The 22,056-nt window shown below is 46.0% G+C and overlaps 4 protein-coding genes and 1 non-coding gene across 5 annotated transcripts; 2 read left to right on the top strand and 3 right to left on the bottom strand.

Annotated features, from left to right (window-relative positions):
• Positions 1–533: 533 nt before the first annotated feature.
• LOC127760085 (zinc finger BED domain-containing protein RICESLEEPER 1-like) lies at positions 534–4,909 on the bottom strand. The gene is made up of 4 exons (XM_052284294.1): positions 4,791–4,909; positions 2,062–4,125; positions 1,904–1,974; positions 534–910 (listed from the first exon to the last, which is right to left on the bottom strand). Exons 2-3 carry the CDS (start codon positions 4,094–4,096, stop codon positions 1,904–1,906), a joined length of 2,106 nt encoding a protein of 701 aa, XP_052140254.1. The 5' UTR covers positions 4,097–4,125; positions 4,791–4,909; the 3' UTR covers positions 534–910.
• A 667-nt stretch (positions 4,910–5,576) lies between these two features.
• Positions 5,577–6,895, top strand: LOC127776201 (protein STRICTOSIDINE SYNTHASE-LIKE 10-like). The gene has a single exon (XM_052302563.1). It carries the CDS (start codon positions 5,586–5,588, stop codon positions 6,615–6,617), a length of 1,032 nt encoding a protein of 343 aa, XP_052158523.1. The 5' UTR covers positions 5,577–5,585; the 3' UTR covers positions 6,618–6,895.
• A 101-nt stretch (positions 6,896–6,996) lies between these two features.
• Positions 6,997–12,414, bottom strand: LOC127776195 (uncharacterized). Its single transcript, XM_052302556.1, has 4 exons — positions 11,967–12,414; positions 10,750–10,892; positions 9,548–10,327; positions 6,997–8,511 (listed from the first exon to the last, which is right to left on the bottom strand). The coding sequence occupies exons 1-4, from the start codon at positions 12,274–12,276 to the stop codon at positions 7,111–7,113; spliced, it is 2,634 nt and encodes an 877-aa protein (XP_052158516.1). The 5' UTR covers positions 12,277–12,414; the 3' UTR covers positions 6,997–7,110.
• Positions 8,990–9,053, bottom strand: LOC127760912 (small nucleolar RNA snoR101). Its single transcript, XR_008015187.1, has one exon. It is a non-coding gene; the product is annotated as a small nucleolar RNA snoR101 (small nucleolar RNA).
• Positions 12,415–14,846: 2,432 nt separating the features above from the next.
• On the top strand, positions 14,847–16,324 carry LOC127760814 (uncharacterized). Its single transcript, XM_052285151.1, has one exon. The coding sequence runs from the start codon at positions 14,961–14,963 to the stop codon at positions 15,996–15,998; it is 1,038 nt and encodes a 345-aa protein (XP_052141111.1). The 5' UTR covers positions 14,847–14,960; the 3' UTR covers positions 15,999–16,324.
• The last annotated feature ends 5,732 nt before the right edge of the window (positions 16,325–22,056 follow it).

Raw genomic sequence — 22,056 nt, 5'->3', positions numbered from 1 at the left:
GCGGAGCTGACAAATACCAGCGGCAGCATCATTAGAAGTGGGTCCCATATATTGGTTTTATTCTATTTTGCTTCCTATTGTCGCATAGATACCACGTAAAACAAAGAACTAGTCAAACAAGCCACGTATGTACCACGTCAAACAAAACTATTCTTAAAATTATCAAGTGACTTACACTGGTTTTAGGAGTTGGGATGTAAAGTTGACTTTTTCCTTATGTGGTCACATATCTAAATAGGCCCAGTAAGGACTTCTAGCCCACTCGTTAAATAAGAAAGCAACACCATTGGGGAGAATATAGAACACCTTGCCCCTAAGGGCAGTGATTTGTAGAGAAGATAAAGATAAAAGGAGATAAGCTTCTAGCATCATACTTTTGCGTTTTCGTGACGAACTTTAAAGTTCTGTGAGTTGAGAGAGACGATTTTCAACATCTTGATAAGCCTCAAGAGACTTGACCGTTCTTTATACTGGCTAATTTAAGAAAGAAAAAAAAAAGACATAAACACAAGTCGTCACTCGTCAGATTCAGATTCTTTGATAGTAGAATAAATTTTGTCACATTTGAAATGTTGGATTCAAAGTTATCCACTTCAGGAGTGTTGCCTGCATAACTGCATATTCTTAAGAAATACGATGGAGATAACTTAGCTACGATGGAGATAACTTAGCTTAGCAGCATAATACACATTAAGTCATTAATGCAGAGTCAATTGCCTAAATTGATACTACCTTCTTGGAGGTACCTACGACTTCATTGTACAAACAGATCTAGAACTAGAACGATACATTTACAGGGGTGTAGCTGGAAGCCTGGAAATTGGACTGTTGAACATAAATAATGCAGTTACTTGCGTCCTCGCCTCCTTGGTCTCCTCAGGACTCAGGAGCCATCAATCAGAAGTCTCAACTGCAGACAAGTAAAAATGAAGATGTAATAATCCTGGTGCCCAATACAATAAAAGAAGTAACATATTTTTAACTTAACCAATTCGTCAAGTATCAGGCCACAAGCATAACAACCGCAATTGGCTAAAGTTAATACCATTGTGCAACCTGCACCAACGAAGAAAATTGCACCTAAAACACTACCATTTCGGTGGTGAATTACTGTGGATCGGATACTCCGATTGTTGTACTCCAGTAGTCTAGTGAAGAAAAGAAATATACAGTGTGCTATTTTTCTTCATTTTTTTAGCTGTACGGGTTTTAAAAAAAATCACACTAAGTTGATTGCAAATGGAGAGTAAAGAAAGTTTATATGAAAACGTATAGAAGGAAGTACTTAAGTAATACGGAGTATTAGCTAATATCGAGATCTGAAGCCGTGAGTAAATTAGCAGGCTACAAGCCTAAGAGTACAAATACTATGGTCAACAGGTTTCAGTTCTAGCAAATGGTGCTTCACGTAGCCATTTCTTTTTAGAGAATGTTTTTATTTATTCCCCTTATGCATTTATGAAATTGTACAAACAAGAATTCATGAGCAATTCAATTAGGCAGTTTGTAAGCTTAGCAACATCTGTGCACATGATCTTCTCAATCAATGATGTCATGTAACTTGAACTGGTGTTCGAGAAAAATGTAACTCAAACTTCCAACGCATACTACTATTTGAAAGTAGGGATATTCTGCTCAGGGTAAGCCCAAGCACTGCTGTTGGATAAATTATATTATTGAACATAATCTTTGCACCAGAGTATAGATATAGGTTTGATCTTCAATGTATTCAAGGTTTTGAAAACATGAGCAAACAGAGAAAGTCAAACACTTGAATATGTAAGCATAAATATTGAAGCTCCTCCCAAACTTTCCGCATGAGAACGTCACATGAATGCACATCTGGGAAAAGATAAAAGTATCAAAGCAAACTGAAACAAGTGATCTGCGTCCAATATATTACCTATTTTGGTAACACGATAAGTTCATCACCACGTGCCGCTTTGTCATCTGCATGACCGTCTGAACTAGCAACTGCAAAAGCACAAGTGAAACAAATAATTCAGATTAACATGCCCGGCAGAAATATAACTTACTGTAGAAGGTGTGACCTAGTGGTACCTTCTGTATCTTCCCGCAACCAATCTTGCGCACATACCAATCCCTGCACTGTTGAAGGGTCCATGGTACTGAGATACTCATTTAATGTCCGAGCATCACTGTCCAATGGGATGATAGATACAGGGATAGCTAAAATATCACGAGCCATTTGAGAAAGGACAGGATACTTTGCTGCAAAGGACTTCCACCATCCCAGGATGTCAAAATTATCTAAATGCCCTTCCTTTTGGCGATAGACCGGTTCCTCAAGGTACATGTCTAAGTCAGACTTAAAGGATTGGCCTGATGACGTCTCCTGTATATATTGATCAAGTCCCCTTCGAGCATCAGATAATGTGATACGGGAGAAGGTCTTAAAATCATCACCATTGCTGTATACCGAACTCATGCAAGAATTACTGGTTGCAGAGTAGAAGAGAGCAGATGGATTCTTGAATGAATTTCCTGACTGTTCATATTCACTGCACAAATTGGTAAAACTCTGCCGAATGTCATCTATTGTTGTCTTTGCTCTAAATTGATCAGCAGCATAAATGAGTCTACAGAAGTACTCAACAGACTTCATCTTATATCGAGGATCCAGAATAGATGCGAATGCCATTACTGGTCTAGTAAGATCCCAGTACCCCTCAAATTTTGTCAGCATTCGGTCAGCCACTTGTGCAACAACAGGAGATGGACTATTACGCCAGGTATTCAAAAGAACATGCACCTCACACATGTCATTAAAATAGAGATTTGCAGTCGGATTTTCCACAGGAAACTTCTCCATCTTATGATAGAGTGCATCAAGTATTTCAGTGAGGGCTTTCACATCGGCCCACTCCTTTGCAGTGAGAAAAGCACCATAATGTGCTTCCTGTTCTGCAAGGCGCATGAGAACATCATGATAGTAACATGCAGAATCAAACATTAAGTATGTAGACGGCCAGTTATTAGGAGAATCAAGAACTAGCAGTTTTTGGTCCATCTGCAACAGTTTTGCAGTATCCTGAAACTTTTCGAACCTTTCTTGTGAGAACTTGACATTCTGAATCATCTCACGTACTCTAGTAATTATATCAGATGTCTGTTCTAAGCTTTCTTGGACTGTGAGGTTAAGAATGTGCGCACAAGAGCGCACCTGGAACAAATTCCCATTTAATAGGAGGAGTCTCCTAGGCTGCAGAACTACGAGAAGCTCTCTAGCAACAATCTCACCAGAGGCGCAGTTGTCCAGTACAATGGCAGCTAGCTTCCTGTCAATACCCCACTCACGCAACTTCTCTAGAATGAGACTAGCAATCTGATCATCTGTAAAAGGTGCCTCCACATGCACAAAGTTCAGAATTTTTTTCCTAACTTTCCACTCATCATTGGCATGGTCAATATAGTGACAGGTCAAACACAAGAAGTCCATCTGTGTATTCGATCGCCACATATCAACTGAGATACTAAGTCGGCAAGGGATCTTGAGCAGAGCATCCTGCAGCTTCAGCTTCTCGCTTTCATAAATTGTCATGCTATCAGCCCTCACTGTTTCATATGACACCATCCTAAACTGTGGCTGGAGGTTCTTGACAAACTTTTGGAAGCCCACATCATCCACTATTGAAAACCGGTACCCATGCTGGACAATCATATGGGCAAGATCTCGCCGACTGAGTTCTTGGTCAAAATGCGTGCCATCGTTGTCATGGTCCTCTCCCGAAGCATGTCCGTCACCAGACTGTCCATCAGTGGAGGTTTTGTTGTGGAGAATACGGCGCACAATAAGCTTCCGGCGCTTACCAGCACGACGCGTGGAGGTGGTGGTGCAGATTGCGAGGTGGTTGCGTAGGTGTGTGGTGCCTGACCGGCTAGTAGCTGTGAGCTGCTTCTTACAGTGGTTACAGACAGCAACACAGCTTCCATCAGCACGCCGTTCCTTAGTGAAGTCCTGCCAAACTGCAGACCGCAATTTCCGTGCCCGTGGATTGTGCACCACAGGCACAGGCACCACTGCAGTGTTCACTGAGCTAGTAATCGGCACTTCCATAGCTGTTGGCTCCAGCATGCTATCTTGTATCTAAATATGATCGCCCACTGCAGCAGATCCAAACAAGCACATCATGCAACACTAGTAGCAATATAGTATATATAAAGACACTACATCCATACAAAGAAAAGGTAATAGCATCATTTTGACTCTCTTTTCCAGACAAACTCTCACGCGTCCAAAACACTGGAAAGCAATGAGTGACCTTTGATGTTACTATATTTTCTCCATGCCCTCTTCTACTTGTAGCTACAAGCTATAACTATACACGCGCAAGTAGAAATTGGCAGGAAAAGCTCATATCCTAAGCATACACTCACACTACAGAACGCCTCTGATAATCCACAAATCCCATTAAAACATCTGGAGATGCAGCAAGCTGCCATTCCGCCCGGTTGATGAAACACGCACAAAATACCTTCACTAAATCCCCTCACCTCACCGGCTCAACCCGCCCGAATCCCTAGTGTCCCAAACCAACGACGCAATCAGCGTATACAAGGGAGCGATCTGGAAGATACAAGCTAAATCGGAGCCTCCATGGGTCCAATCCCCACACTCGAATCCCATGAAATCGGGCACGAAGCAGCTCGTAGACCGCGCCCTCGGCTAGGGTTTATGACTCCGGTTACTGGACCCGATAACACCACGGAGGAGGGGAGGAGGCAGCGTGGGGATGGGGGGAAGGGCGAGGAAGGGAGCGGGGACTGACCTCGTCGGAGGCGGCCGGCGGCGAGCGGTGGTGGGTCGGGGGGGAGGAGGGGACCCGCAACCCGATCCGAGGGGGCTTAGCAGATCGGAGCCGGGGGCGGAATGCGTGGGTTGGGTCGCGACCCATTTCCGCGTCCGTGCGGTGAGGCCTCTTTTTTTTGGTTTGCCGTGTGGTGGGTTTCGGGTCCGCGCCTGCGCCGATGCGGCGATGGACGGCCGCGATGCCAATCTGGTTGGGGCGTGGGCGGCTGGGCGCGTGGGTTGCCCGCGACCGCGACGTGGCGTTCGTGGAAGGAGAGGTTGGCATTGGGAACTTGGAACGGAGCCGGAGCCCGCGGGGGTGAAGAAAACCGAATCCAAGCCTGTGTCGTGGCTCCGTTTCGGTTGGGTTTCGTCTTCCCGTCCATCTGCAATACTCAATACGTTTCGTATTACGAGTCGTTTAACATTTTCTAAATTTTTCTAAATTTATAATTAAATTTATAAAAAATATACTACTAATAATTTTAGTAAACAAATATATTATCAAAATATAATTTAAATCTAACTAAATTAATGGTATTACAGATGTTTTTAATTTTTCTATAATTTAATTAAATCTAAATAATTTTAACTTAAAAAGAATTAAACTTATAATACGAGACGGATAGAGTACTAGTTCGAGCAGGATTACTGACGACCTCGAGTAGAACTTGGACACCGGGAAACGCCGAGGCTGTCACGAGCCATAACCTATAAAAACATGCAGGTAGCGGCTAGTTCTCCATCGAAAACGTTTTCTCGGCTACGTGCAACGATGAGGCGACCCATGGCTCGCGATTTTACGGCGACGTTTCTTCTGCTGCTCAGCGTCGCGTCGCTGCTGGTGATCTCGCCGTGCGCGGCCCAGCAGATCAAGACCACCGACACGCGGTGGAGCTACCACCTCCCGCTTCCCGACGGCGTCAGCGGCGCCGAGAGCCTCGCCTTCGACGGCAAGGACGGCCTCTACACCGGCGTCTCGGACGGCCGCGTGCTCAAGTGGGGAGGCAGCGCCGCCGGCTGGACCACGTTCGCGTACAATGCGAACTACCGGAAAATCCCTCTCTGCTCGTCGTCCGAGGTGCCACCGGAGGAGAGGGAGAGCATCTGCGGGCGCCCGCTGGGGATCCGGTTGTTCAGGAAGACCGGCGAGCTCTACATCGCCGACGCGTACAAGGGGCTGATGAAGGTCGGGCCCGACGGCGGCGAGGCCCAGGTGGTCGCGACCGAGGCGGACGGCGTCCCCTTCCACTTCCTCAATGGCCTTGACGTCGACCAAGCTACGGGTGATGCCTACTTCACCGACAGCAGCAGCACGTACACCCGCAGGTTCAACGGGGAGATCACGATGAACGCCGACGCGACAGGGCGGCTGCTCAAGTACGACGCGCGGACGCGGCGGGTCACCGTGCTGAAGACCGACCTGCCGTACCCGAACGGCGTCGCCGTCAGCCGAGACAGGACGCACCTCGTCGTGGCGCACACCGTGCCGTGCCAGGCGTTCCGGTACTGGCTGCGGGGCACCAAAGCCGGCGAGTACGAGCTCTTCGCCGACCTCCCGGGCTACCCCGACAACGTGAGGCGCGACACCAAGGGAGGCTACTGGGTGGCGCTCAACCAGGAGAGGATGCGGTTGGGCGCGGCGCCCGCAGCCAAGCACCTGGTCGGCGTACGGCTCAACCCCGACGGCGTGGAGGTGGAGGAGTTGACGGCTGCCAAGGGCGTCACGCTCAGCGAAGTGGCGGAGCAGAAGGGCAAGCTGTGGTTGGGCTCCGTCGAACTCGATTACATTGGCATGTTTGCTTGATAGTGCTAATTAATTAGGCGTAATTGCGTTTTTAGGAGAATTTTAGTGTACTAGGAGAGTAGGAGTACATGCCTGTTTACTTAATCTGCTCTGTGTGATATTACGTGCTTTACGTTTGCTCTTCTCTTCGTTTTTTTTGAAACCTGTGCTTTGCATATGTTTGTTCGAACTTCGATCGAACGGTGCCCATTAGCCCAAGTTCGGCGCTCGGCTCATGCAAACGGGGAGGCGAGGAAAAACAGCGAATACACAATACCATACGAATAGGATCCAACTCATCCAAGGCCCCATGTTGGATGGCCTTGGTACCGAGTAGTGAACCAATATGGCCATTGCGGAACGCAGTCGCTATCCTGTACACAGTACACATATTTCAAATGAGAGAGATAACCGAACAAGTACACTTCTTGATACACCCTGAGTCGGTGCTGAACAAGGAGAGTTGGCTACATTATCACATTGTACAGCATAATCCCCACAGGGTATTACAGATTTACAGTGTTTCTAGCAACATTGCTCTGATTTTTGCTCTCAACTCACTCGGCACTTCAGTTGTTGCCTGGGAGGATTGAGCAGTGTCACCAGGGGGCTTCTCCTGGTTCTGGGAGACTTCTGGGAGAACTATAGTTTGTTTGCTCTTATCTCGGTCATCGTCCTTTTTCCTTTTTGAACTGGAACGGTGGTCCCTCTGGTGTCTATGTGAACTCCTATGCTCATCATCCTCGTGATAGTGATAGTCATCCCTGTGACGATGCCTTGACTTGGAGCTCCTGTGCTCATGCTCATCTTCTGAAGAGCTATCACGGTGCCTATGATGCCTGGGTTCCAGATCCTTGGAGTGTCTCTTGAGCTTATGTTTGTGAACATCACTAGTATGAGCTCTTGAATCCTCTGAACGGTGTTTCTTCCTAGAGTGTTTATAGCTCTCCTCTGAATCATAGTTCTCCTCGTCAGATTCTGGGTGATGTTTTTTCCTATACTTCCTTGCCCTGTTCCGTTCGTCATCAGAGTCTTTCTCCTGCTTGGCCAGATTAGAGCCTTCACGTTCAAATGGCACAGAGCTACCTTCACGTTCCTTAGCTGGTGGTTGTGGATCAGACTCAGATAAGTTCAAATCACCAGGAGAGGCCCTTCCAGCTTCATTAGTTTGATCAGCTGAAGTTGACAAATCAGCCATCTTGCTGCCACCACTCTTAATAATAGAGGTAAACATCTTTGCACGTCTAAGCCTCTCCGCCTTCAGCTTCTGCTCTTTTGTCATGGATGCTTCAGAAGAATCAGCTTCTTTAGAGGCTGCAACAGCAGCAGCTTTTGCGATAGTGTTTGCAATCCAATCATCATCAATTATTCCAGTGCCTTCATTTTTAGGCTGACCACTACTTGTGAGTGAGGTACATGCCTCACTATTTGAAACAGGTTTGGATGGTACATCTGGGTCCTGTAAAGAGGAGAAACTTCCAAAGCTTGAAGTATGTCCATTATCTCCACGGGTCTGACCAATTCCACTAGTGTCCTTCAGTGTGTTTGTTTGAATATTGGCAGGGCCAAATCCACGAGTAGCTGCCATAACAATAGCAGCAGCTTCATCTGCAGTGACATTCCGAGGAGGTTCCTTCTTGGCCCCACTAATGATCATGTGGAACTTTCCCTTCCCTTGTTTGTGTTTGTCATAGAGCTGCTTCTCTGACGGCTCAGCAGAGCTTCTATCAGGAGAACTGGCATCCTTGCTAGTACTTGACCGTGTCTTGCTTTTACTTTCTCCCTTACCATGATTACTACCTTTGCGCTCTGAAGGGCTTCTTCTGTCTTTCTGCTCTGAAGAGCTTCTTCGGTCTTTGTGCTCTGAAGAGCTTTTTCTGTCTTTGGGCTCTGAAGAACCACCACGGGACTTGGACTGCAAAATCATTCAGAATTTAAATCACAGTTAAGTGCATTTACAATTTTCCATTTGTTTATTGGTATGGGGAGGCCTACAAAACACCTCAAACAGATAAGTTCAGAAACATTGCATATACATATAATAATATTCTCCGCGCAAATAAAAAATAGCAACCAAACACGCTCTGGAAGTTCGAGATTTATTCTCAAAAAGCAAGAATATGCAGAATGCAAGTACATCAACATAGATGGTATGCATTTCAATTAGCCAATAAAATCAGTACTGAGAAAAAAAGTAGAACAAAGCAACTAGGAATTTACAAACAAACATACTGGGAAGTAAATCAAGTATGGAAATGGTAACACAAGACTCTCCAAAACAACAAGAAAAACTTAAAATTAATCTGCTGTTTACCAATGCTAGAAAATGAAACCAAATATTTTATTAGTGACTGGAATTATCAACAAAAAAATAAGGGGGGAAAGGTAGGTAGTGCATCAGCAATGAAATATGTCCACATATGAACTTACCTGAAGTTCAGAGATCAAGTGTAAGACATCATGTGCACTAAAGAAACAAACAGGAGGAAAGCTTGGTATAGAGAAGCCATTAGCATTTCAGGCACTAGAACAAAAAAAGTGCTGAAGAATTAAAAAGAGCAAAAAAAAAAAAAGAAACATAAGGTAGATCAACACATGCTTGTCCAAAAAGAACAATCAAATGAACCAACGAATGAAGAAAATTTGGATTTCTATCAGCCCATCATCACAAGAGGTTTTATATGAACATATCTAGCAGTTGATGCCTAGTGCGGTTTCACCAAAACATTATTGATGAACAATCAATTGAAAGGATTGAGCGCGTGAAATTTTGAGAGAAGTTCAGTCATAAAACACTGGGTAAACTTGTAAAGATAATGAATATATACATTGAAACAATGCATATATCATAAGGGATTAATAAAACTTAGTGTACCAAACAGCAAACAGAAAGGGGGATAATAAAGGAAATATTGCAATCTGAAAGTATAAACATGCGTGGTTCACATTACCTCTTGAGTTTCCTCGAGAAGCTTCAGATAATACGGGTGATATGGATTAGATGGCAGAAGAAATGGAAACCTTCCTGTTGTTCTGTCTTGCTCAATGAGTTTTCCTTCAAACTCTTTCCCATTCCTGATAATAAATTCAACTATTTTCTCCATTGTACGCTTCAAGAAAGATGGTGGTTCCAGAATCACAACTTTTGTGTCAGAAACATCTGACGTACTTGATGCCATCATGGCATCTTTGGCCTTCTCTAGGCGAGCAGCAAGAAGGCTGCTGCCAGTAATCATTGGGTTCTTCTTAGTCAAAATAGATTTATCTTTAGCTGCAACAGTAGCTGCTGCCGTTGCTTTCTGACCATCCCGTGCTTCTTCGTTGCAATGTATAGCAGATACAGAGCTTTCATGACCTTGCTCATGCACAACCATGTCTTTTCCAGGAACCGTGCTTTTTGGACTACGCGGAAGCATGCCTTCATCCTCATCTCCAGACTCATAGACAGCCCCAAGCAATGACAAAGCCCCGCCTGATGATGCATCATGCCCACTCTCACTATTGGCAGTTTTGCAGCCCTTGTTTGAATCAGCATCTAGACCATCTTTCAACAACTGAGGATGATCTACAAGGTACCGGAAGTAGCTGTGGAGATGATGGTCAGGCATCAAGAAACCAAATGTTGGATTACTACCCTGTTTCACCCTTAACACAATCTCTGACTGGCCCCCATGCTCACTGACAAATAGAGCAGTTCTTGCAATAATTTGATGAACCTTCTCAGAAGGAGGCTGCAAATGAAAAAAAAATATGGGGGCGAAAACATTGTCTCAGTAAGGGTCTGAGTGCATGGAAGTACAAGATTATGATCAAAGCTCAAATGAATTTAGCTGGTATATCATAAGAACAGCTATCCCATGCCAGTACTTTTTTCTGTTGTGTGTAACATTTACATCATTCTAATCCCACCTGCCTATTCCTTACATCATGATATATGTAAGGAAACAATGTGCATCACTAGTAGGAACCTCATCTCTGCTCCAACCATCTGAAATAGGCATTTAATCCTTAGAAGAACATATGCACCTTGGATAATTATGGCTGGATCAGCTGAAGAATATTAATACAAAAATGCATAAAGAAATAAAATTCCAATTTATTAAAAGAAGTTCAATGTAAGCAGTCAGACGGACTCCATAGTCCATGTACTTACCAGCTTATTCAACAATCTGTCAGGCACGGGAAAAGATGGGCAATAATATGTGCTCAAATTATTTGGATCATCTGAACCAGCAGTACTCCCATATGAGAAAGGGACAGAATTATAATCAGCCCGACCTGTATCTGTCCCATTTCCTGTATAAAGAAAAGATGTCAGATGTAACATTGTTTACCACAAGCAACATAAAATATAGTGTTGAATGTAGAGGAAGACGTGTAGGTGCAAATATGCATCTTAGAAGAAATAGAAGGAAGTCCCTTACTTGAACTGATTAAAGATGCTCATCAACTAAATTCAAGCATCCTTCCTGCAAACTTACAAAAGGTACAACAAAAAAATGTATGGGTCCAATTAGCATTGCTAGTTGTGCTACTTGTGCAAGTATTGCTCACTCTCACTATATCGAGCTCCATAACAATGTAACTATTTCCTAGTTTGGTTGCTAGAAGAATAGCTACTGCAGGAATTCAACAGAGAGAAGCTTAATTTTGCTACTAACATTCAAACAAAAGAACTTTTAAACAACTGAGATCCATTCAAGGGCGATGTTTCAGAAGATTGAACTAAAATTATATTCTAACCAAGAAGATCGAATATCTACAGTCCATGTACTTAGCTTCATCTGGATGGGCTCAAAAGTCAGAACGATGTAAGTTCCCTCCCATTTCATGGACTTAACCTCAGCAAGGTTTCATTTGGTGGGTTCAGAATGATGTCATTTGAACCCATCCAAATGAAGCCTCAGTAAGACTTGAAACAAATCCGAGATGGTGAAAATTCACACAACTGAAACCAAACAACATTATGACATAACAAATTATCTTTGCTGTATGTCCTTACAATTGCAGAGGCAACTCTTGCACACAGATCAACAACATATTGTCTGGTACCTTCAGTCCTTCACTCTTTTTTGATCCCTACAGCAGATTTTTATTCTGTCTGTGGATCCCAGTGAGAGCAAAGGGGACTAGAAAAAACTGTTTGGTTTCTAACCTCTACTACATGATACATCAGGCGGTGTTGTTGAGAGTCTAATTTCTTGCTAGCACTCTTAAGATGATAAACACTGGATTCTTAGAGCTCGCATCGCCCAATTGCAACTAAAGGTGAAAGGGCAGCTGATGGATACGCAGAATAGTTGCAATACAGGATAGGGGATAGGGAAAGAGTGCATAGGCAGGTCAAGAGGAGCGGGAACAGACGTATACCTGAAGAGACCGCATCTTGAGAGCCCTCGCCGCCGAAATCGTCGGCGGTGAGGTCGAGGAAGCGCTCGCGGTCGAGTTCAGCCTCGGAGACGCCATCCAGAGAGGGGGCAGAGAGGAGGGCCGCGGAGTAGGAGCGGCGGGGGCGAGGAGGCACGCGGTCGAGCAGGTGCCGGACGTCGTGGCGGTCGAGGAGGAGGTCGTCCGCGCCGACGGCGGCCCAGGGGACGAGGGAGCCGCCGGAGTTGACGACCTCCGCCGTCGGGTCGTCGTCGAACAGCAGCGCGTGCCGGCCCACGATCTCCAGATCCATGGATGGGGGGCACGCGGCTGCGTCTTCCTTCTTCTTCTTCGATTTGTTTCCGCAAGGCGGCGGAGTACTATTCCGGGGCTCGATGGGGTATTGGAGTTCTAGGGTTTGTTTGTTCGACTCGATGGCAGAAACGGGACGCCCCCGGGGGGTGGGGGGGGGGGGGGGGGGCGGGGGATGGCAATATGGATATTCGTCCACTGCCGTGACACGTGTCAATTTCGCTTGATTGCTCTCCTAGCTTTCCCTTTTCAATAATCAATACAAAAAGGTTAATTAGATAAATGCTATTGCTAATGACTTTATGGTTCAAAAAATATCATTACTGTTTTAATATTTAAAGTCATGCAATTTAAATTTCACAGTTACACAATATATGACATTACTTACTCCAAAATGTATATTTTCCTAAAAGTTCTAAACCAAACCGTCACTATCTTCTTACTCTATATCCTCTTCTCGCTCATCTTCATTAGATTTTTAACATTCTATCTTTTAAAATCCTTCTTTTGCAAATAGATCCTTTAAAAAAACTTATTGTAGTAATGGATCTTTTTTACGACACTAGCATCATTGGTACCTTCCCCCTACCACCGTTGCAACTCAATCGAACCGGCATGACGGGACGACATCAACTGCCACCTCCCGTGGGAGCGTCGTGCTATGGGACAGTACTAGCTGCCACTGTCGCTATTTGGTCGCTAGAGTGCCGACGTCCAAACTCATCCCCTCTATCACTTGATATTGAGTTGGAGTGGGAAAAAAATAGTGCGCATTAGATATCCCCAAGGATACATTCATACTTTTCACATTGTTTCTCTCTTCATTTACATCAAATGTAACAAAATAATACAGTACCATCGGTGTTTAACAATTAATTATCAGGTTTTTTTATCCTATCGTACATACACGTAACACGTTTTTTAGTATGCTACAATAAAAAAACACAGAGTTTTGGTGTTCTATAGCACATAGCATAAGTACATACATACTCCCTCCGTCCAAAAAAACTCAACCTTCTACTAGGATGTGACACATTCTAGGATAATAAATTTAGACATACTTTATGTCCAGATTCGTTGTATTAGGATGTCCTAGTACTAGGTTGCCTTTTTTTGACGGAGGTAGTAAGTTTAATACAATTTTTTTGGACGGATGGAGTAAGTTTAATACAAATATACATAAGTTGAATTTTTATGGAACATACTTCTTCCATTTCACAATGTAAGTCATTATAGCATTTCTCATATTCATATTGATGCTAATGAATCTAAATAGATATATATGTGGAAAATGATAGAATGATTTACATCGTAAAACAGATAGAGAAGTTAGTAAATACAAAAGTTTTACCAATATTTTTCCTTGCTAAACGATGGGATCATATGCGAGCATCGATTGATACTTTGTGATACACTGATAAGATGCAACCGTATAGGCCTCACGCAGTAACACTCAATGACGGATTCACCGTGAGGTCTCTGGGGGTCTCGAGTCCCCAATATCGGTGTTACAAGCATGAAGCCTCCATTAAAATTAACTGTCATAATCCATTAGAAGATGACAATATAGTGTTCGTCTCAAAATATAGCAATTTTTGGATGCATGGGACATATCCTAATACTATGAATTTGGACATGCCTCCTATCCAGATTCATAGTATTAGGATATATCCTATCCAACTAAAATTTGTTATATTTTGAGACGCAATGAGGGCCCGTTTAGTTCCCCAAATTTTTTTTTCCAAAAACATCGCATTGAATCTTTGGACACATGCATGAAGCATTAAATATAGATAAAAAGAAAAACTAATTGCACAGTTATGGGGGAAATCTCGAGACGAATCTTTTAAGCCCAATTAGTCCGTGATTAGCCATAAGTGCTACAGTAACCCACATGTGCTAATGACGGCTTAATTAGTCTTAAAAGATTCGTCTCGCAGTTTTCAGGTGAGTTCTAAAATTAGTTTTTTCATTCGTGTCCGAAAACCCCTTCCGACATCTGGTCAAACGTTCGATATGACACCCAAAAATTTACTTTTTCCCAACTAAACACACCCTGAGCAGTTTGTTCAGTTTGTTCTGTTACCTCTACCTGTTCCTGTATCCGCCCCTGGTCACACTGCCCCTTGCTAAACGACGGGATCATGGGACTTGGGAGCATATCGATTGCTACTTTGTCATACGATGCGAGCGCACAAGCCTCACACTGTTTTGTTGCACGATGCGAGGTTCGCGGAGATGTGACACGACGCGTGTCCCGTGCCCGGTGCAGCGCACTAGTAGCAACCATTTTTTCCCCACGCACCGGGGGCACCATCTTCTTCAGCACGCAATGGCGCAACGCGAGTGGCACGATCCAAGCTGACACCGCGACCCCACCGGCGTCGCGGTGGCTGGCACGCATGCTCGCCAGAGCGGTTACCACCCAAACTGACAGGTGGGGTCACGGGGCAACACCAATTCGTGGGCCCCACTGGTCAGTGAGGCGAAGCGAAACCCTTCCCCCAAATGCCGTCCGAGATTTTTCTTCTCCACCAATCCATCAAGCCCCCCCTTCGGCATAAAAAGGGCACCGCGCGATTGGGAAGGCGAAAGTAGTCTCGCCTTTTTCACAGCGAATTTCCCCTACCCGTCCCCATCGCAGAGAGGCAGAGAGAATCCACACTCCAAAACCCACAGTTCCCCATGGAGAAGGGCGACGAAACCCTTGCCTACCCCGCCGCCGCCGGCGGCGGCCAGAAGACCGCGCCCATCGGATGCTTCGCCGGCGACGACGTTGCCGCCACCACCGACTGGCACCCCACCAAGTCCTACGCCGCCGTCGCCGCCGAGAAGACCTTGCCCAACGGCAGCGTCGAGGAGGACGAGGTCACCGTCACCGCCGCCGAGAACCCCGCCAAGTCCTACGCCGCCGTCGTCGCTGAGAAGACCAGCCCCAACGGCAGCGTCGCGGAGGACGAGGTCACCGTCACCGCCGCCGAGAACCGCGCCAAGTCCTACGCCGACGTCGCCGCCGAGAAGACCTACCCCAACGGCAACGTCGAGGAGGACGAGGTCTCCGTCACCGCGGCCGTGAACCCCGCCAAGTCCTACGCCACCGTCGCCGCCGAGAAGACCGTGCCGGACGGCAGCGTTGCGGAGGATGAGGTCACCGTCACCGCCCCGGTGAACCCCGCCAAGTCCTACGCCGCCGTCGCCGCCAACGCCGAGATCGAGGACCTCCGCACCACCAATCACGACCTGGAGGAGAAGCTCGCCGCTGCCGACCGTGAGAAGAAGGGGCGTGCCACGGAGATCGACGGCCTGAAGGACACCTCCGATAAGGCCAAGCAGAACTCGGTCGTCTTCCAGTACATCGCCTCTTCTTCCGACGCGAAGGTGCTTGCGCTCCGCGAGGAGCTCGAGGATCTGCAGAAACTCCTCCAAGCAGAGAAAGATGAATTCAAGGCGGACAAGCGCGACTCCAATCAGCTCGCCGGCAAGGTGGGGTCCGAACGCGCGGTGAAGATGAGGCTCGAGGAGGAGGTGATTGCCATGAAGGAGAGGGCCAGGGCCAGGGCCGCCGCTGCCGCTGCCGCTGCGGAGGACGAGAGGGTGGCTGCTCCGACACCTGGGACCCTGCAGGGAGCGCGGGTCGCGTGGCCGGTGATGGCTGGAGCTGCGGCCGTCGGCGCCGCCGCGGCAACTGTTGCCGTGGTGATCTTCCTCCGCCTCAAGAGGTAAACCGGTGATCTGATGCACAGGAAGTTTTGCTCTGCTGCGACAGCCTATGGAAGATTTGATGAGTTTTTTTGTGGTGATGAACTGATGATGGTAGAGTGTTGGATGAGAATAGTATGACTTCTATGAGCTAGTTGCTTAATAGCCTACAGAAACATAGGGATCTGAACACTTGTTATGTTCCATTCCTGTTTTTCCTTTTATCATTCTACCTTCTTCGGTGGTGACGCTAAATGTCTGAAACAATTTGTGATGCGTAACTGAGGAACGCCGAATGGTTGCTGTGCGGTTATGCTTTTTCTCCATTCTGAGCTTCTCATTACTTCTTACTGATGGTTTGCAGTTTGCATATCTGGATGTGCCCTTATATTGATTGATGATTTTGAGATATCCCGTTTTAATGAATGGATGAAATGAGCTAATTAATCTGTTGCCATATGTCACAGTTGATTAATGTGCTATGCTGTCTGATCTCGAGGCGTTTTCTGCTGCTCAAGTCTGTTCAATAGTACCTACGGGTTCTAGTTTCCGACCCAGGAACTATAACTTGATTAGATTCAGTGTTGCTTCTTTTATGCTGTGCAATATATGTCCTGTATATGCCTTTTGGCATGTGCATGCTTCCTCTATAGATGGTTATATGGAATGTGGATACGCACTTGTGGAAAACATGGTGGTGGGACAAATTTTCACCGTTTCATTATATTCATTTTCTGCTTCTAGGCTTTGGGTGCACTTCTATATTCTTTTGTTTGGAAAGAAATGTTTGATGGATGCATGTACATGTGATTGATTGATGCTAATGACCATGAAATAGTTTGGGGCCGTTTGATGCCATAAATGGTGTGCCCTTACTTTGATTATGTGGTTATATCCGTGCTTTCTGTTTGCATCACATTTGATGTTTTTGTCATGTTGCTGATGGTGGCTTTGGCCTATGAGGAAGCATTGGCAGTTTATATTTCGACATATTTCATCTTGTGATGTGGTACATTTACTGTCTTGGATTTAGCAAGTGAATGTTTTTGGATTTAAGTTAAGAGTTTAGGGTGATCCCTACATCCATAAATGTGTTAGGTTATCGATATTACTAAACTAAAGATAACTCGGATCTGTTTCTTAGTTGTACTATCTGGTTGTTTTATACTCATTGGGCTCATTTGTCTGTTAGTATGTGATCATTTTGGTGATCAGTACTCACTGTCATTTGTTACCATTTCCTGGCGTCTGATTGACTATTTCTGATCATCAGTGAATCGGTCTTGCAGTAAAACTTTAGTCTGACTCTTTTCTGTAGCTAGAATACATAGTTCACTTTCAGATTTGTAGGTTTTGATTATCATCAGAGTTTCTTTGGCATAACCTTTTTTTATGAATGCTGTTTTCTACTTCATTTGTTAGTGATAGCTGGTCAAATAATTTATTCAATAAACGACTGTGGCTTATAACAATGTTTCATGCTCAATGGTGAATCATTTCTGTTGCCATGACTATGTGCACACTGGTGGTCAGTTGGCCACATAGTAGTAATCCATCTGTAGATGTCTTATTTGGAGGTTTTTTGTGAATTTTGATACGCGATTATAAATGCCAGTCTGACTTCAAGATGTAGCCACTTTGCTATTTGGTAGCATCCCAATAGTTCCTGAAATGGTTGTCTCTGATTAGTTAAGAACTCACTTTAGCTGGTTGTAGAACTGAACTAATTGGCATGCAATACATCAGTACATCACACAGTGGGTAATTGGTGTGTTGCAACATCTGTGTAACTTTTTTATGTTTATGTTCTGTGAAGTATGAAGTTTGTTGGACATCATATTTCTGGAGATGATCTGTGCTTTTTCTGGCTACTTGGCTGTGTTGATGAGGACTGTCAGTTACTGATGCTATTTTGACTTGAAATAGTCATAATGATTAGGAATTATCAGCTGTGAGCCAAGTAGGATATGATATGCACCTATTATGTGATTCTTTGGTGTTTCCTTCTTTTTACGTCGTTCTGTTCAGACTTCTCTGAACTACCTCTGCTGTTGATTTTTTTTTTGTTTGTTGTTGCAAAGGTTGATGGTCTCTCGTTGAGCTAGCCATCTAGGCCTAAGTTTACCAGCACAGTTCGTAAATCTGGTGCTGTGCAACATTTGTTGCCTGGCTGTAATGTTGCAATATAACAGTGCTGGGTAACCGGCAGATGATGCAATTGAGACAGCTGACGCGCTGTATTCGCGGAACTGAGCTTATGCTTATCAAGAACTTTTGAAGAATGGTGGTCGCGTTTTGTTGTATATGCATTCCTTTGTTTCTCCAATGATTTTCTCCAAGATGCAATTCTTGACGTTATCTACCGCTCCTCACCCAAAAGCTGGTAACCGGCATGTGACATTCTGAATTGTATATTTCCTGCAATGCTGTGTGGATTCGAACTTTCGAGGAATGCTGTTGATTTCTTCGAGTCTTGTTTGTCGAAGTTTGTTTGGTGGTTCACTCGTTATTTCAACTTAAGGTGTTATTATGCTGTATGCAGTAATTATGGTCATACGGATTATGGACTCACGCCTCCCATTTCAGATGCATATGCAACCCCTTTGCTATTGACCACGAGTACTCAGGAATTTGGACGCAACAGGGTTTTCTTTGGTGGTGTGATTAGCTTTCTGCTCATAAAGTGGAATGCGAGAATTTCCCCTTGTCCATTCTGGAACCAAATTGCTCGACATTAGACTCAAATTCCGTTAAAGCTTTGTTCATGCCAGTTCTCACAGATCAGCAGCCTGAGCTCTAATGGACTTAACCAACCAAACCATGCTTGGACAGTAACACGAGTACCCGACTCTGTTACAACTGACAACTCTAGCAAAGAAACCCATATTTAGTCCAAAAACACCCCCAAAACACGCAGCCACGCACAAGAGCGAGGCTGCGAGGGCAAATAACCCAACGCACAGCAATGGAGCAGAATGTAAACTTGCCACGCAAGCCAAAGCTCTGGATAACAATCTGATTCTCTGACAACTCTGGTCCACAAAGCCACCCATCACGGAGCCCCAATTCTGGCCTACAAAAGCAAGCACCCCCCCGCCGATAGTCCGATTCCCCGGACACGGAGCCACGCAGTTAGAAGTTAGAACCCCACCCACACCACAGCAATGGCGGAGAACCCCCTGCTTGATGAGGTGGTCGCCATGTACTTCCACCTCGTCGACAACCCCGACTACGCCAGGGCCCTGCTGGACGACGCGCACTTCAACGCCGCGGAGAACGACCACGAGATCGCCATGGTGGGGATTCAGCTCCGCCATATCCAGCACCAGACGAACGAGCTCATGACCCAGCCCATGACCGACGCGGAGCGGGAGGCGCAGCGCGTCCAACTCGAGGAGGACTACCGCGGCATCAAGGTGGACGCCGATTTCCTCCTGGAGAACCGCAGGCGGCTGCGCCAAGTCGTCAAGATGCTCGTCTTCATCTGGACCTACGCCATCATCAGGCGCGCCTTGCGGCGCTTCCTCCCCGCCGTGGCCCTCACGTTCGTGGCCGGAACCGCCGCCTTGGCCGTCTACGTCGAGTTGAGGCGCGGCGGCACGGTGCCCGCGTTCGAGGCCCTCGGGAGGATCTTCACCTGGCTGACGTCCTTCTTCCTCTTGGGCTATCGGGTTCGCCTCTGATCGACCGCGCGACGTGCCATTCGTGTTGTTTGCGAGCTTTTCATTGGTGAGGAGGCGAGGAGCGTAGATGGATCGGGTGATTAGCACAGGCGTCTCAACGATGTGCTAGTTTTGTTTCATCGCTTTTGTGTAGATTCGTCTTTTGCTTTGGTCGCTCGTCTTGTTGTTTCGTCCTCTGCTTCTGATTTTTGACAATTGAGAAATGGTGATTCCTGATGGGAAAATTCTGTTCTGAGCTATCCAAGCCGATCTTGCTCCCATCTTTCTCCTGCTGATTCATTTGCAAGATCTAGTATAAATCGTTGGATTGTTATAGCCCGTTGATGAATTTTCTAGAATTTGATTGCAGCAATGCGTTTGTATGTGTCGTTTAATTCTTCACCACGCTATGTTTCTGCTTCAATCTGTTTCTGGTGGATTTTGGATGCTTTAGAATTAAGAGAGGCGAAGCTGTCTTCTCCAAGTCAAGTCCAAATGGCAGAGCTGTTGTAATGCAGAACAGGGTGTTCGTTGCGTTCTTTGGCTTTTCGGCTGTGATTGTTGAGCAGCGTACAATGTAGATGGATCGAGAAATCAACACATGCATATTGCATCTTGATGATGACCGTGCTAGGTGCAATTTTGTGGGTTCATTTACTCGTTCCTCTTGTTGTTTCCTTCCTCTGCTTCCGATTTGGACAGACAAGGTGGTTTCTGCTATGCGTACCTGTTCAAAGATATCTGATTCGAGGAAAGCAGATTATTTGTTTGAGTTTTTTAATTGAAGTTTGCTAAGTTCCCTAGTTATTTCGAGTGATTGTAAATAAGCAGTATATGTGTGGAAGTGGCATACTGTGAGAATTTTCCACTGATCCATTCTGGAACCAAATTCTTGATCACGTCAGTTATCTCCTCTGGACTAGTGGTGATTGCGGATTAGTATTGTGAGCTAATGTAAAAACTTGCCACGCAAGCCAATGATCTGTACAACAATCTGATTCTCTGACAACTCTGGCCCACAAAGCCACCCATCACGGAGCCAGTGAGCCACCCACACGACAGCAATGGCGGAGAACACCCTGGCCCTGCTCCCCGAGGTGGCCGCCATTTGCGAACAACTCGTAGACGATCCCGACGCCGCCAAGATCATGCTGGACTCCGTGCTCTCCGGCGTCGCGGCGCTCGACGGCCACATCACCACGTTGGAGAATCTGCTCGATTTTTACCTGCGTGCGGCGGACGAGCCGATCATGGACCGGCCCATGGCCGAGGTGGAGCGGGAGGAGCAGCGCGCCCTCGAGGAACTCTACCAGGATCTCAGGGCGGACGCCGATGTCCTCATGGAGCACCGCAGGCGGCTGCACCGAATCGTCAAGCTGCTCGTCTTCATCCTGACTTACGGCATCATCAAGCGCGCCTTGCGGCGCTTCCTCCCCGCCGCGGCCCTCAAGTTCGTGGCCGGAGCCGCCGCCGTGGTCGTGTACGTCGAGTGGAGGCGGGGCACGGTGCCCGAGTTCGAGAGCCTCGGGGGGATCTTCACCCGGTTGATGTGCTTCTTCCTCTTGGGCTATCGGGTGCGCCTCTGATCGACCGCCCGCGTACGCGACTTGCCGCTCGTGTTGTTCGCTGGCTTTTCATTGGTGAGAAGCGTAGATGGATCAGGAGGTTAGCACATGCGTCTTGATGATGTGCTAGTTTTGTTTCATTGCTTTTGTGTAGGTTCGTTTGCTTTGCTTGCTCCGTCTTGTTGTTTCGCCCTCTGCTTCTGATTTAGAAATTTGAGATACGGTGATTGCTGATGGGAAAAATTTTGTTCAGAGATATCCAATTCGATACTGTTTTCCATCAGTCTCCTGCTAATTCATTTGCAAGATCTAGCATAAGTTCTTGGATTGTTATAACCCGTTCATGAATTTTCTAGAATTTGATTGCAGCAATGCGTTTGTTTCTGCTTCAATCTGTTGTTGGTGGATTTTGCGCGTGTTTAGGAGTCCACTACGGCCATTCCCCTGTTCTGTTTGGCAAATGAGCCTCACTCCGGTGCTTTCTACTTGTAGTAGAAAAAAATCTAAACCGTTGATCTTATTTGATCGAAGGGTTCAGATCTATTTCTACTACCACCTCACTTAATGGTAGTAGAATTGTGGAGGGGTACTTTTGTCCAAATAAAATTATTTACGGAGGGGTATAATCGACAGTTTCACTCTATAACGATAGCTACCCTATCTTCATTCGTTCTGGAGCTAACGCCTACATCTGGATTCTGGAGCCCATGCCGAGAGAACCTCCCTTGCGACTCCTCCCTTCCGCCGCCTCAGCCGACCTCGCCTGCTCCGCCACCCTCGCCCTCGTCCGCCGCCTCCCAACGCACTCGCCTCCGCCGCCTCCAACGTTTATCTAGCTCTCTGAGAGAAATGCAC

Source organism: Oryza glaberrima, chromosome 1 (genome assembly GCF_000147395.1).
Source record: "Oryza glaberrima chromosome 1, OglaRS2, whole genome shotgun sequence".
In the NCBI taxonomy this organism is placed as follows: domain Eukaryota; kingdom Viridiplantae; phylum Streptophyta; class Magnoliopsida; order Poales; family Poaceae; genus Oryza; species Oryza glaberrima.
The sequence above is the reverse complement of the archived record's forward strand: the minus strand, read 5'-3'. Positions and strand labels throughout refer to the sequence as shown.

Bases quoted from the DNA above. Each gene is read 5' to 3' on its own strand.
- LOC127760085 (XM_052284294.1), bottom strand. From the start codon at position 4,096: ATGCTGGAGCCAACAGCTATGGAAGTGCCGATTACTAGCTCAGTGAAC. The intron at 1,975-2,061 runs GTACCACTAGGT...GTGCTTTTGCAG, and splicing joins GTTGCGGGAAGATACAGAAG to TTGCTAGTTCAGACGGTCAT.
- LOC127776201 (XM_052302563.1), top strand. From the start codon at position 5,586: ATGAGGCGACCCATGGCTCGCGATTTTACGGCGACGTTTCTTCTGCTG.
- LOC127776195 (XM_052302556.1), bottom strand. From the start codon at position 12,276: ATGGATCTGGAGATCGTGGGCCGGCACGCGCTGCTGTTCGACGACGAC. The intron at 10,893-11,966 runs GTATACGTCTGT...TTCTTTATACAG, and splicing joins TCAAGATGCGGTCTCTTCAG to GAAATGGGACAGATACAGGT. The intron at 8,512-9,547 runs GTAATGTGAACC...ATGATTTTGCAG, and splicing joins TTCTCGAGGAAACTCAAGAG to TCCAAGTCCCGTGGTGGTTC.
- LOC127760814 (XM_052285151.1), top strand. From the start codon at position 14,961: ATGGAGAAGGGCGACGAAACCCTTGCCTACCCCGCCGCCGCCGGCGGC.